The sequence below is a fragment of the Podarcis pityusensis genome, assembly GCF_964106645.2.
Source record: "Podarcis pityusensis genome assembly, chromosome: 1".
NCBI classification, from domain to species: Eukaryota; Metazoa; Chordata; class Lepidosauria; order Squamata; family Lacertidae; genus Podarcis; species Podarcis pityusensis.
Genome location: NC_138028.1, coordinates 86,479,406 through 86,493,365, shown reverse-complemented (window position 1 = coordinate 86,493,365; position 13,960 = coordinate 86,479,406). Strand labels below are relative to the sequence as shown.

At 46.9% G+C, this 13,960-nt stretch overlaps 1 protein-coding gene across 3 annotated transcripts in view; it reads right to left on the bottom strand.

Moving 5' to 3' along the window:
* Positions 1 to 1,757: 1,757 nt before the first annotated feature.
* WNT6 (Wnt family member 6) overlaps positions 1,758 to 13,960 on the bottom strand; it is a gene marked incomplete at its 5' end in the record, with an annotated part of 50,569 nt that continues 38,366 nt past the window's right edge. For 2 of the 3 annotated variants that reach the window (XM_081000768.1, XM_081000767.1), the window contains 3 exons: positions 1,758 to 2,752; positions 5,177 to 5,478; positions 9,526 to 9,746. In XM_081000768.1, coding sequence (XP_080856894.1) covers positions 2,291 to 2,752; positions 5,177 to 5,478; positions 9,526 to 9,724 — 963 coding nt within the window. In that variant the 3' untranslated portion in view covers positions 1,758 to 2,290. The remainder of the gene's footprint in view (positions 2,753 to 5,176; positions 5,479 to 9,525; positions 9,747 to 13,960) is intronic. The other variant, XM_081000769.1, reaches the window with a different exon arrangement.

The window sequence follows — 13,960 nt, the reverse complement described above, 5'->3', positions numbered from 1 at the left end:
ACTGAGCTACCCGCTCTACACATCCCAGCTGCAGCACAGGGGGAAGCAATGAACCAACAGAGGGCAAGTAGAGGTCTGTGTGTATGTGCCCGCATGCATGTTTGCCCATATGCAAACAAGCAGCATGTATGGCCTCATATGTGATTGCATGTCCACAGCTTCCCACCTCACCAAGCCATATAATACTAGGCTTCTTTCTTTGGTGTGGGGATCTTTTTTCAGTTTGAATTGGCATAAATATAGATTTGGTATATCTTTTTTCATCTGAGGCTGCTGAGCAATCAATATGCACTGACAAAATGCTGCTTGGAAGCCTGTGTTCCACTGACATAAATTGTATAGATGTTGGCGCTCAGAATCTTAGGTCTTCCAAGTTTTATCTCTGCTCCCCTCCAGCACTAAGGTTCCCAAGGCCAAGGCTGTCACACCTCTCATGAGATCATAGTGTGTAAGTCAGTAACAGATGCAGGTGCATGATTAATCTGCATGACTATGAGGGTCAGTGCAACATCAGAGGAGATCGCAATCAAGAAAAAGGCATAGAAAGACGACTCAAAGGCAGTGATTACAAAACTGCAAGGGAAGTTTAACAAGAAACAATTCCTCATGCTGACAGGTCCTTAATACTCCCCCAAATCCCACTTCTGATCTCAACAAAACCAGGCCAAATACTATTGCTTCTAGTTTTTGGTAGATTCTACACCTTTCCTCATTAGTAGAATCTTTGCACCTGGTAGACCCATCAGCATAAATCTAATGCACAGCTAATCAGTCCAAAGAGGCTTCATCCTTAAGATGGGAGTAGGAGCTGCATCAGGAGAAAGCAAACAGACCATGCACCCTCTTGGACTATGTTGACCCACTCTGCTAGGGCACACACACCTGGAAGTTCACAATAGCAATGCTGTCTAACCCAGAATGCTTCTTTCTCAGCAACATGCAATGCTACATTAAGCCCTTGGCGCCCTCTGGTGGGAAAAAGGTTCTTCAAGCTGCCATCAATAAGTTAATTAGGGAAGAATTCTGTGTTTCGTGTCTCCATGCATGAAAGAGAATGAGGGTTCTGGCATTAATTTATTCTTATGAGGCAGCTTAGGAGGGGGAAAAGAGAAAGAATTGATGAATTATTATTATTATTAGACCTCCCCCAAATTGACACACCTAAAAAAAGGCTGATGAATGATTGTGTGTGATGACTCCTTGATGAATGTGTGTGACCTACCTGCACATGTCACTTACCTGCTGGGAGCCTCACTTATTCGTCTGCACAAGTGAAGTGCTAGAGGTTTTCCACAAGTGACTTTGACAATGTAAATAAGGAACACTGCTGCAAAGCTACAAAACATATAGGACATGCCTTTCATACCAAATCAGTCCATATCCTAACTGAGTGGTCTTGACATCAAATACATCATAATTCAACCCCAGCATCTCTAACTCCACAGGAGCTCTTGACCTGCAAGAGACATAATCAACACTCTTGGACATGCTCCCAAGGTCACTTAACAGCAATGCATTAATGTTAGGCAAAGTCACCTTCATACCACTCTAAATGCTCTGATTAGATAAGAACATAATAAAACCCTGTTGCTAGTTCAGACCAAAGGCCCAACCAGCCCAACATCCTATTCTTACAGTGGAGCAACCAGATGCCTATGGGATGAACAAGAAAATAGTTTAAACTTCTAGTTAAATTACTCATCTGTATCAAGTGCACTTGTGAACACTTCCTTTTGCAACAATGGATTAAGACACTATTAGTTTAAATAGCTTTATTAATGCAGAAAGAAACAGCAACCCCAGCTGAAGGTGGGCAAGGAAGCCATGGGAGCGAGCAGTCAAGCTCAGGGAAACCTCTGCTGTTCTCTCAAACACAGGAAAGATCCATTAATAAATGAGGCACAACACTTCCCTCCAGGGAAACTGTGCATGGCCTATAGACAGAGACCCACATAGGACCAAGATGCTGGGGATGGTGATGGGAGAATGTCAGGTGACACTAGTCTCCCGTCTTCAGGAGTGTATGTCCAGTCAATGAGTAATGGAGGTGCAGGGCCTGCCACAGAGGAGGTTATAGCCAACAAGTGCTGGAAACTGCAGGGAACCAAGGTTTCAGAAACAATCCATTTCCATGCTCTGGGGATCCAAGGCAGTCCAGAATGATCCATGTTCCCTCAAACCCATGGCAGGCTTGATTATGCTCCCTGTCTTTGGATTCTGTGGCAAGTTGGCCATCATCCTTGCCCTCATGCTCTGGGCCATCCCTGCCCAGTGTCCTTTCTGTACCCACTCAAATGCATAAGCTGTGCTCCTTGCGTACCGTGCACTTCCGGCACTGCACCACACAGCACCAATGGAAGCGGCAAAGGCAGTTCTCTTCCAGGAGAAGTGTTTCGTCGTGGTGGCCGCGCCCACAACATAGCAGGTCGCAACCACTCATGTCCATGGCGGTGCTGTTGCACACTCGTCCACGCGTGCCCAGTGAACCCGTCTTGCGGTTAGCCACGCAGAAGTCAGGTGAGTCGGCAGAGTAGATGAGGTCCTGCCGGTCCGGGGGCTTGATATTCCGTCCCACAGGGATGAGTGTCTTGCCATCGTTGCCGCCCATCACTTTAAAAGCCCCATTAAAGCGTTCAAGGAGGCGGTCACCCACCTCCCGGAAAGGCGGCATCTTCTTCCAGCAGGTGCGTAATGCACAGGAACCCGAAAGTCCATGACACTTGCACTCTGTCCGCATGTGGTTTTTCACTGCCTGGAAGGAGGAAAAGAAACAGCCATTGGAGAAAACAATTCATACCTCCAAGAACACACTGCAATGGTGAAAGTGGCAAAATCAAAATCAGCTCACCACAGAGCTGAACTACAACTCCCATCAGCCTATGCTGCCTGGGGCTGATGGGAGCTGTAGCCCAAGACAACTGGAGGGCACTAGGTTGGCAAAGGCTGCTTTCAACTACAAGGGAAGGTGGGGTGGAAGAAAGCTCATTTTGAGCCTAAAAGAGAAAATGAAAATGCATGTCATCCACAGTCAGATTACTGTGTTCTGGCCCTCAGACCCTGAGAATGACATTGCCTATCAGTGCCTTACATTCACAAAAGAGGAGGGAGGTGATGTCAACAGCACCATGCTTTAGAAGCCAGATTATGAAGGAGATAATATCTCAGGAGAACTAGGTTCCCTGTCCCCACCTCCTTCCCATATTCTGAATATGGACCAAAAGACTCTGACTGGGTTACCCTCTTCTACATGTGAGAGCATGTAATACAACAGTAATATTTAGCATTTATGTGATACAGTACAGTCCTGGAACATTTGGAACGCTTTACATATGCTATATCAAGAATTCTACAACAACCCTGCAGTGTAGGCCAGTATTATTATCCTCATATTGAGGGTGGTAGGTTGAAATTGCCAGTTGCCTAAATCTACCCCTACAAAGCTTGTTGCTACTGGATTTGATCCAGGCTCATGCACCTCCCACATTTCAGTACTACATCACATGAGCTCTCTAAGCATGTAAGTGCATAGATCTGTCTGCTTTGCATACCTGTTCATAAACTGTCTAACTGTCCCCTCTGGCCTTGTGTATTATTATCCATTGATAAATTGATGGTTCTGATGGGGATCATGAAATCTTCTTGTTCTGCCAGCCAGTATGTTTTTGGTGGTAATCCAGGATGAGCCCCAGGACTGATTGAGGGGATGGAAAAGACAGGCAGAGGCAGGAGGAGGAAGAGGATACCTAAAGATTACAGAGGGAAATTCAGGTGGCAGGCAGTGAAGGCAGGTTGAAAGAGATGCCTAGCCTATCAAGGGAACATGCTTTGGTTATAGGGCATCCAGGGTTGAATCATGAAGTTAGAAGCAAGCTTGCAGAAAGGGAGGGAGGGAAAATACAAAGAGTTTGATGTGGGTGGGTAAGAGAGAGAGTGCATGCTTGGGATGGAGAGTTGGGAATAAACACTTCATCCAACTCTAGCATTTTTGCACCATTAAAAATGATGGCCAACTAAAGTTAAGGAACAACAGCTTAAAGCAGGCCTGATCAGCTAAAGGATGATTTTTAGATATGAATTTGAGGTGGGTATAAATACTTTTGATAATCAGTTGTTACTCTGATGTGTGGGATTTTATGGTATAGCTGTGTACAGATCTTCTGGCAGGGAAGTGTTCCTCCAACTCCCAATAGTAAAAAGTGTCCAAATTGTTCTACACATATTTCAAATGAATTAATAGTTGGCATAGTGTTGGGGCAGGAACTCTGGCTTGCTGTACCATGGAAATGAAGCCCAGTGAGACAGGGATGGCCAAATACCCACTGCAGGCTACAGCCCTTGATCTAATTTTATGTGGCCTTTGGCCAATTTTTTTAATCCCTCTGCAAGCGCTGAATTCAGGCCTCTGGAATGAGCAATCTACCCAATTTCTGGCAGCCTGCAGGGCAGTGAGGCAGGGGGAGAGAGAGAGAGGAAATTGAGGTGTGTGTGTGAGAGAGAGAGAGAAAGCGAGAGAGACGGGGGGGGGGGGAGAGGGAGAGAGAGAGAGAGAGAGAGAGAGAGAGAGAGAGGAAAGGGGTGTCAGAAAGAATGGGGAGAAAAGAGGTGGACCCTTCCACTTTTGGCTCTGGGCTACCGCTGGCTTTCGCCTCACTCACCAACAGATTACCCCAAGAAAATATGCCCAACAGAAAAACCTACACTGATTTTCTCCACTTGTTGGTCCTAAAGCCCCTACCTCCAGCTTTATGTGCACATGCCTATACAGTATTAGCAGATAACATGGCAGCAGTAGTGACAGTGTCTGCAAGCAAAAGGGACTACAGCATGCTGCTGTAGCCACAGGATACTCTGCCCCATTACTGCATGGAACACAGCATGGCCAAATGCACATGCATAACAGCAATCCTTAGCCCTAGAACCGGATGAGGGCTCAAGCTGTGTGAGAGCAGTTGGGGTGATGACCTTGACCATAGAAATAGGTCTGGACACAAGGCAGGGCTGTGTCACTGGAGTGGAAGTGAGGATATGACGGGCAGCCAAGTTAAGCCTAAGCAGGCCATGTTCTGGCAAGTTAAAAGGGCAGTCACGGTTCTCCCCACCCACCAAGGAAGAAGGCCAGGTTGCCTGTGGAGAGAGGATTCCAGATACCCACGTAGTGAGGGGAGGCTGCCCTTACCAGGCGTCCCGCTTCGTTGTTGTGCAGGTCAATGAGAGTTCGAATGTCGCTCTTGCCACGCTTGCGCTTAGCGTCCATGAACTGGCGGGATTTCTCATAGCCAAAGTCAACATCATCCCCGCAGCCGCCCCACTCCCAAGCGGAGCCCTCTGACCCTGTGATGGCGGGGGGCAGAGGAGGCGACCGGCTCCGAGTCGCCTCACAACCGCATGGCAGCAACTCGCCCATGCTGCAGGCCTGGGTGACGGCATGGCTCACGCCGGCCGCTGTGATGGCATAGACAAAGGCTGTCTCCCGGATATCTGTGTAAGAGAGTGAGAGGGCAGAGCAGGGGAAGAAGAAAGAAATGGAGAACATCAAATGGAGTCAGGTTTAAACAAACAAACAAGCCACTAGTTCATGGGCCTGCCAAGGGTAAATCTGGCAAAAAGCACGGCCTTTAAAAAAGCATAACAAACAGAAATCCAACCAGTGAAGATTCCCCCCGCTGCAGTTCCAGGGTGGGTGCACCTGTTCAGTTTCTGCCTCCCCTTTGTTAAACACATTTTAAAAGTAGGGTGAGAGGAAGTAAACTCTGCTCCTTAGTAGAACTAAGTTGCCAGGCTTAAGAACCTCTTGGCCCTGCCTCCAGTCAGCTATCACCCAAAGAGGCCTATCTCGGCCTCCAATATTAACTTCAAACTCCAGCTATCTGTAGAAGTCTAACGTTGCAGCCTTATGCTGGGAGTAAGGCCCACTGTAATCAGTAGGCCCGCTGGTGACATTTTAAAACTAGTGAACGCACTCCCCCTCCAAAAAAATAATAATACTGGGAATTGTAATTTATTATGGGTTTTAGGAATTGTAGCTCCGTAAAAGGTAAACTACAGCCCCCAGGATTCTTTGGAGCGATGTGCTTTAAATGTCTGCCTACGGCTGCGTGGGACTGGACTATACAGGAAGGAAGTACTGCAGCTTTCCCAGCTGAGGGGACACAAGGGCTGGCTGACTGGACAAGAGGCTGCCGCTCGAGTGGCCACCGCGGGCTGTTTTTGTTCGTTTGTTTTTAACCCGAGTGAGGCAGCAGCTTGGGGTGCCATGCAAAGGGCGGCAGAGCGGGAGGCGGTCATAGTTGCCTCACCCGGCACAGTCCGGCGGGAGATTATCCCGCGCAAATCTCAGCGAAAAATGCGCGGCAGCTACGGACGAGAATTGCGCGGCCCCGGTTGAGCTCTTCTTGCTCAGCAGCCCGTCGGAAAACGCGGCGGGTGGAAAAATCAATCTACTCCAATAAGGAATTGCTTTGCTGCCCGAGCCCGGCAACCAGAGGGCAAGGCCGGGTTGGAATGCCCCCTCGCTCTCCTCCTCCTCCTCCTTCTCCACCCCAATAACCTGGATTCTTATTGACAGCGGGGCGCCAGTCGCCCCTCCGCCGCGGGACACGAGTTCCAGGCATCCCTCGCCATGCCGGGACCTGCCGCAGCCAAAGGGGGATTCTCCTTTTGCTTGCTCCGGCACCAGGCGCCGCACCCGCCGGGGGCTCAGTCTCTCCCGTCCGCCCGCCCTCCTCCTCTCACTTTGCCAGCAGTCGCCCGGCTTGTTACAAACGCGGAGCCGCCCGCCGGGCTGAGATACCAGGAGCGAAGGACACGGAGGGAGGACGGGATGAAAACGGGCGGGCTTCTCTGTCTGCGTTGCAGGAGGGCATTCCTTTACGTGGCCGGCTACCCGGCTCGGCAGCAACAAGCTCCCATGCATTTTGCCCGCAGCATCTTCGCGCATACCTTCCTGCGTTGCACAAGCAACACCACCCCCGATCCAGTTTCTATCCATGCTCCGCCGCCACCAAGGTTCACTTGCTTAGTCCCTTGGACTCTAATCGTCGCCTTAAGACATATACGGTAAATGTCCAAGGGAGAAGCGCGGGTGGAAACACAATGCCGCGGCTTGCTAATTAGGGAGTGAAATGACCGACAAGGGAAAGAGCCTTCCATTCTTTTACTTCCGTAGGTTTCCAACTACACCAGATGGGCTTCTTCTCTGGCTGGAAAGGGCTCTGAAGATCAAATATCTAAGGGAAATATTGTCATCGTCAGCATGTGCTCTCAATAGAAATGGCAGCCACTGTGTATAAGCCCCTATAGACTGGTGAGGGTGTGGGGATTTGGGGGGCTGCGTTTTGCAACATGTTATTAATGCAATAGTGCATTGGTAGTGGGTTTATATTGGATCATCCCTGTACCATTCTGCTTTATTAGTTGCATTGCAATGCTTCCCCAGTATTACTGTATTATTGCCATCTGAAAGGGCACAACAAAATCAAGAAAAACAACAGCATGAGTAACTTTGTGGTTTAAAGTTATAGGATTTAAGTAGGAAGTTATGGGACATGAACTGATCGGAAGCAGAGCAGTATGTCCACCCTGAAACTTTTGCAGGTATTGGGAGTGGGATGTGTAGAGCCCCTTGTTGTGTATTCCAGTAGACAGAAATTATAACACTGACCTCCCAAGTTGGTGTCCAAAACGTCCTGTGAAATTTTCCTCAAAAAGGTGGCTCTTATTTTTACAAACCCTTTTTATGAGCCTGACAACATTAGTCGTGCCCATAGTGTGCCTGTTGCTGGCCCTAGGGCAGTGCACCAGGATCCTGCCCTGTCCTTTTGACCTGCCTGTCCTCTTACATTTGGGGCAGGGCTGGAAAAAAAACACACCATCCAGTATTGTGGCAAGGGGGCTTCCTGGGGTGTGTGTTATTTATTGCCCAGGCCCCTATTCTGTCAGGTTGCTGGGAAGCCTGGAGGAAGCTATAAGGACATGTAGGAGCACAGTCTAATGGGGGGGGGCGGAATGGGGGGCAGTAAATCACTCCCAGACAAGGATACATTCTTGGGCTTTATTAAAAGCTGCTGTATTGTCTGGGAGCACCCATAATTGCTTCATTACAAGGACAGTGAGACATGTCATAGCAGTAAACCTTCGGCCTGTAGCAATAACCTGTGCCGCCCTGAAGACCCAGCAATTCCCTTGCCTCACATACTCTAATGCAGTGTTGCCCCGTGCCTTCTGTGGGAGCGAGGGGAGGGGGAGACACAAAGCAACCCCCCACCTAGGAAAATGTATCAGATCCTTCTGCTCCCAGAAAGGTCCTAGTCCAACATCTAATTCCCGTACCACACTGGCTATTGCATCCAGCCACAGTGCAGAAAATATTTGGACAGGGAAAGTGTTGTTTTTTCCATGAGTGACCTTGATTTCATGCACAAAGCAATGAAAGGCAGCACCCAGTTTCATTTTGAGGACTGTCCCCAGATTAAAGAAATCTTAGTCAGTAAATCAAGTGTTTAAATCAGTCACTTAAATTTGTGTGCATTTGCATATGAATAAATAGGTAGCTATACATAAAATGCATATTTCCTTTGCCTTTCAGTGATCTATGCACATGTCACAACAGGCATCTTAAAAGAGCCATTTCTTCCTTTGGATGAGAAAAGGAGGGCTGCTTCTGAGAAGAGCCTGCTACTGTGGTTTTTGTAAGTGCCTAGCAATTAAAATAATTACAATTTGTTTTTAAATATCTGCTGCCTGGAGGAACATTTTTAATTGATCAAAAAGGTTTCAATCAATTAATCAACCATGTTGCAGCCCTTCAGAAAAATGGATAACGCTTCTTCCCTTATAAATGAAATTAGTTGTAGGGCTTGGAGCATATAAAGGTTTCTTCCCAATATTTTCCAACATGGAAAGCACTTCGGTGCTGGAAATGATTTGAAACTCTTGTGTGTATCATCACATGCAACAGCTGCAGAGACATGTACGTTTCATGCAAATTATGAAATGCATGTGGCAACTGACATGCAGAATCCAGACTACTTCACACCTTGACATATTTTCTGTGTAAACACAAAGTTGGAGCTGGTGACGTGTGAAGATTTTGCAGGCTGACTGAAAAATATGGTTGCTGTCTGGAGGCCTCAGTACTTTTCAGCATATCACAGCGGGGGGCGGGGATGCTTCTCTTCATGGATACACTTCAGCATTCAGGCATAGACAGAAGGTCACACGCACATCAGGTCTCCTATTCCACTTCAACTATCATAGAGAATTATGGGAACTGCAGTTTGTTAAGGGCTCTGGGAACCGCAGCTCTGTGTGGTCAGCACTTTTAATAAACGACACTTCCCAGGATTCTTTGGGGATTCCATGACTGCTTAGTAGGATACTGCTTTAGATGTATGGTGTCGATGTGGCCAGACGGAAAAGCATTTCTGCTGATTCTGCATCGCTTTGCCCAGTGGTAGAGCTAGACCTGCCTTCTAGTCTCTGGGAAAATCCCAAAGGGAGAAATTGCCTCCCCAAACAACAGCTCACCCTGCTGTAGGATCTTGCCGAAATATTTGCTGTGGCTGGTGCAGTTCCAGCGACGAAAGCGGAATTGGTACTGGCACTCCCGCACTCCCAGCCTGGCCCCCTTGGCCACCTCCTGCATGATCTCAGGCTCCGTCTGGCACAGCTCAGCCTGCTTCCCAGCCAGCCGCTTGGTCTTCCGGCAGATGCTGTTGGGATCCATGACCAATGGGCTGCCCACTGCCCTGGAGAGGTTGGAGGGAAAAGAAAAGGAAAAACACTCTAGCTACATAGAAATGGTTAGGCCTAGGATAGGCATCAAAGATACTGGGTGTTTTCCAGGGGACATTTTCATTGAGCATTAATCCTGATTTGTTTGCAGGGAGTTTAGATGATGTTGGCTATCAAATGAGCATTCATTCTGATCTTATGCAGGGAAGCTAGACAATGTAGCTATTCCACACCTCCGAGTGCATGGGCGTAGCAAGCTGAGCTTTTTGTTGGGAGATTTGCTTTTGTTTGGGGGTCAGGCTTCTGCTGGGTGGGAGGAGCAGAACCTCCGTTAATTGAGTATTTTCAATGCTTTTCAATACTTTTTGAGGATTTGGGGGGACGGGCTACACCCCTTGGCTACGCCCATGTCCCAGTGCATTTTTCTATCACTTTCCTTCTCTCAAAAAGTCTGTCTTTTGCGGAAGCAGGTTTGTTGCGCAAGACCTTCCAATCAGCTTTAATTGTGCAACCTTAATTTGTCAGCTGGTGATTGAATCCCACCTGCAAATAGCAACCATCTGGGAAAGCCCCAAAATGATAAAATTATCCACTGAACCCAGATGTCTATGCAAAGCCAGTCTAGAAACAAGAAGACTTTTTTTTTTATTTCCCCTCTGATTTTAAGTAAATTTGTTGCAATTTTATTAGTTTTAATAGTGGCACAGTTATTAGGGGTTTTGAGTCCACATCTTCCAGCTGACAATTGTTCTTTATTGGGGTTGTTGTTTTGGACAGGGAGGCGCCCCCTACATAGCTTTGGGTTGGGTTATTGATGTTCCTTTTTAAGTCCATCATATTTATGGGCTTTATTTCCTATTTTGTTCATAGTAATGCCTTGAGGTTTTAGAGTAGGTGACACTCAAATAACTTACACTGATCTAATGAGAAAAAGGAGGCAGAATAGAATGCAGTCCTTTTAGGATGCAAAGCCAACTTTAAAAAGCATTGGGGTTGAGTATTTTACAATACAAATGCTCTTATAAGTAATTAAAAAAACACTTTATTGTATTCAAAGTTTGACAGTATGTATTTTCAAGGAATATGGATGACTGATGTAAATCCTAGCTAAAGTCCCAGGAATAAGCGTAAACCTCATTCTCTGAGGAGCATCCTAAATGCATATTGTTTCTGCTCCTACTTGGTGACTTTACTGTACTTTGAATTATATATATATTTGTATTGTTTTGTTTTAATATTTATTCTCTGCTCTGGGCCCTTTAGGTGAAGAATGGATTACAAAAGTTCTAAAATACCTAACCACTACAACAAAAACATCTGCTGTGCTAGGTCAGACTGAAGCACACTTGCTGTCTGTAACAATGGCAAACCAGATGCCCTGGAAATACTCACTAACAGGGCAAAAAGCACTCATTGCCTGTGGTTTGTCCTCAGCTTAAGTACCGGTACATAGGAATTGCTATGCTGGCTTACACCAAAGGACCCTCCAGCTCTGCATTGTGCTTAGCCAATGAAATTACTTCCAGTATATACAGAACCAGCATCCACACAAACGGTGAGGATTGGGACTGTTACATCTACCTCCCTGAAGCTTAGCACTGGCACCCCACAGGGATGTGTGCTAAGTCCCTACCTGTACTCATTGTACACATATGACTGCATATCATCTGATCCATCCACAGTAATTATTAAGTTTGCAGATGATACTACCATAATGGGCCTAATCGCAGGCGGAGATGAAACAGCGTACAGGGGGGAGGTTCAAAAAGTATCTACATGGTGCTTAGAGAATAACTTGCACCTAAATATTAGTAAGACAAAGGAGATGGTGTTGGACTTCCGGAGGAAGAGAGGGGAACCTGCCCTGTTGTATATCGGGGGGGGGGGGGCTGTGTGGAGACAGTCTCCTCCTTTAAATTCCTGGGAGTTTACCTTAGTGAGGACCTCACTTGGAAAATCAACATAACTCAGGTGGTCAGAAAGGCCCAACAGAGACTCCATTTCCTCAGGGTCTTGCGAAAGAATAATGTTAAACAACAGTTGATGAACTTTTACCGGTCCACGATAGAAAGTGTCCTTTCATATTGTATCACAGTGTGGTATGCTGGCCTGACAGCCACGGACAGAAAGTCTCTACAGAGGGTGGTGAATACAGCACATGATATTATGGGCTGTCCCTTGAGTCCGCTAGATGACATCGCAAGGGATCGTTGCCTTAGGAGAGTGAAAAAAATTCTCAGGGATTACTCACACCCGGCTATCACCTCTTTAATCTTCTACCCTCGGGCAGGAGATATAGAAGTATATTTAATCAGCTGTACCAATAGGCTAAAAAATAGCTTCTATCCGTGGGCTGTTAGGCTGTTGAATGGAAAATAAGAGCGAAATTGACTTGCGAGGTGGTGTGTTGTTTAAAAAGGGATTGAGTGTTTGGGGGCAGAGGCTTGTTTAATTTCATTGTACACAGGTTGTACAATGACAATAAAGGTATTATTATTATTATTATTTCTTTTCCTAGCTGCCACTTTCTCAATCTGACAGCTGTTTCGCATGACTCCCCCCCCCCCAAAAAAAATCTCCACCAGTTGACTTTTAGGTGGGCTTTTAGCGAATTGCTTTGACATAACTTGAGACTTGTTTTCCCCCTTAGGCCAGGGCAGGGTGATCTTCACTTGTCACTGGGAAGCTGTTCTACACACTGGGAACCATTCTACACAGAATAGAACAGGAGACTTGGGGTTGTAGAATTCTGGGCTGTACTTCAGACTACGAGTAAGAGGGGGGTGGGTCATATACCGTATTTTTCGCCCTATAGGACGCACCGTCCCATAAGGCGCACCTAGTTTTTTGGGGGGGAAATAAAGGGGGGGAATTATTCCCCCCCCAGGCGCGGGGCTGGGGCGGGGGAAGCCCGAGCTTCCTCCGACCCCAGCCCCCAAACAGGCAGCTCTCTGCAAGCCATGGGAGCCCAGCGCTGGCTCCCGCTGCTTGCTGAGAGGTGCGCGAAGCCTGGACGCGCTGAGCTCAGCACGTGCAGGCTTCAGCATGCAGGCAACTCTCCGCAAGCAGTGGGAGCCCAGCGCTGGGCTCCCGCTGCTTGCGGAGAGGTGCGCGAAGCCTGGAGAGTGAGAGGGGTCGGTGCGCACCGACCCCTCTCGCTCTCCAGGCTTCAGCGAAAGCCTGCATTCGCCCCATAGGACGCACACACATTTCCCCTTCATTTTTGGAGGGGAAAAAGTGCGTCCTATAGGGCGAAAAATACGGTATATCTTTGAATACTTCCCCATATTTTCTTTTAATTCCCTGAATGCAGTAACCTTAAGGAAAGGGTTACACTAAATCTCTTCTTCAGCCATGCTTGTTTTCTATAGACAGAGTGGGTTTTTAAAAATAAAAATAAATACTCTTAACTACAGTCTGACATGGTATAGTCTAAGAACAGGTCGTCTCACTATCACTTTATTCTATGCAGAATGGTCCATAGTCCTGAGCAAGTCCATAAAACACAGTGGGTTGTATTTTACCAAGTCATACCCCAGAGCAGACCAATAGAAATCAATTGACTTAATTTACGCATAAATAATAACTGTTCTCAATAGGTCCACCCTGTGTATTACTTAAGTTGGATACAACTTCATGAATTCTAGAAATGTTGCTTGTTCTGGGGTAGGGAACAGCACAAGCCAGAGAAACAGGAGAAACATCTTTCTTTGTGAGGAAACAGCAGACTAGCCTTGAAAAATGATAAAGGCCAGTAAACAAGCTCTGGCTGTATGCCAGCTTTCCTCCTTGGTTTACCAGACGATTCTCAGTGCAGGGGTTTTACTCATCACACTTAAGAATGTGTTGTCAACTTTTTGGGGAGGCTATTCCCAGGAATCTCCTCACCCTAGAATCCAAGGGGCTTCAATTCTCCTGGGAGAAACTTACAAAACTGTTTCATGTCAGATGCAGTCACATGCAACATCCAGATACTGTAATCTCCATGTTCATTCCTAAAAAGAACAATTTTGCTGCTTTCATGGTCATGGAGAAGAACTTGAAAATATGCCATGTTTCTGCTAAATTTCAAAGGCCAGACAGGGGGTTTGGTGAGGCTCCCTGTGCTCAGGCACTTGGTGTAGCCCACATGCTTCCTTGTGCATCAACTCCTGAACATTTTCCTCCATCATATTTACTACCCATCAAAGAAACATGCAACTTTTTCAGTCTGCAACATGAAATGCAA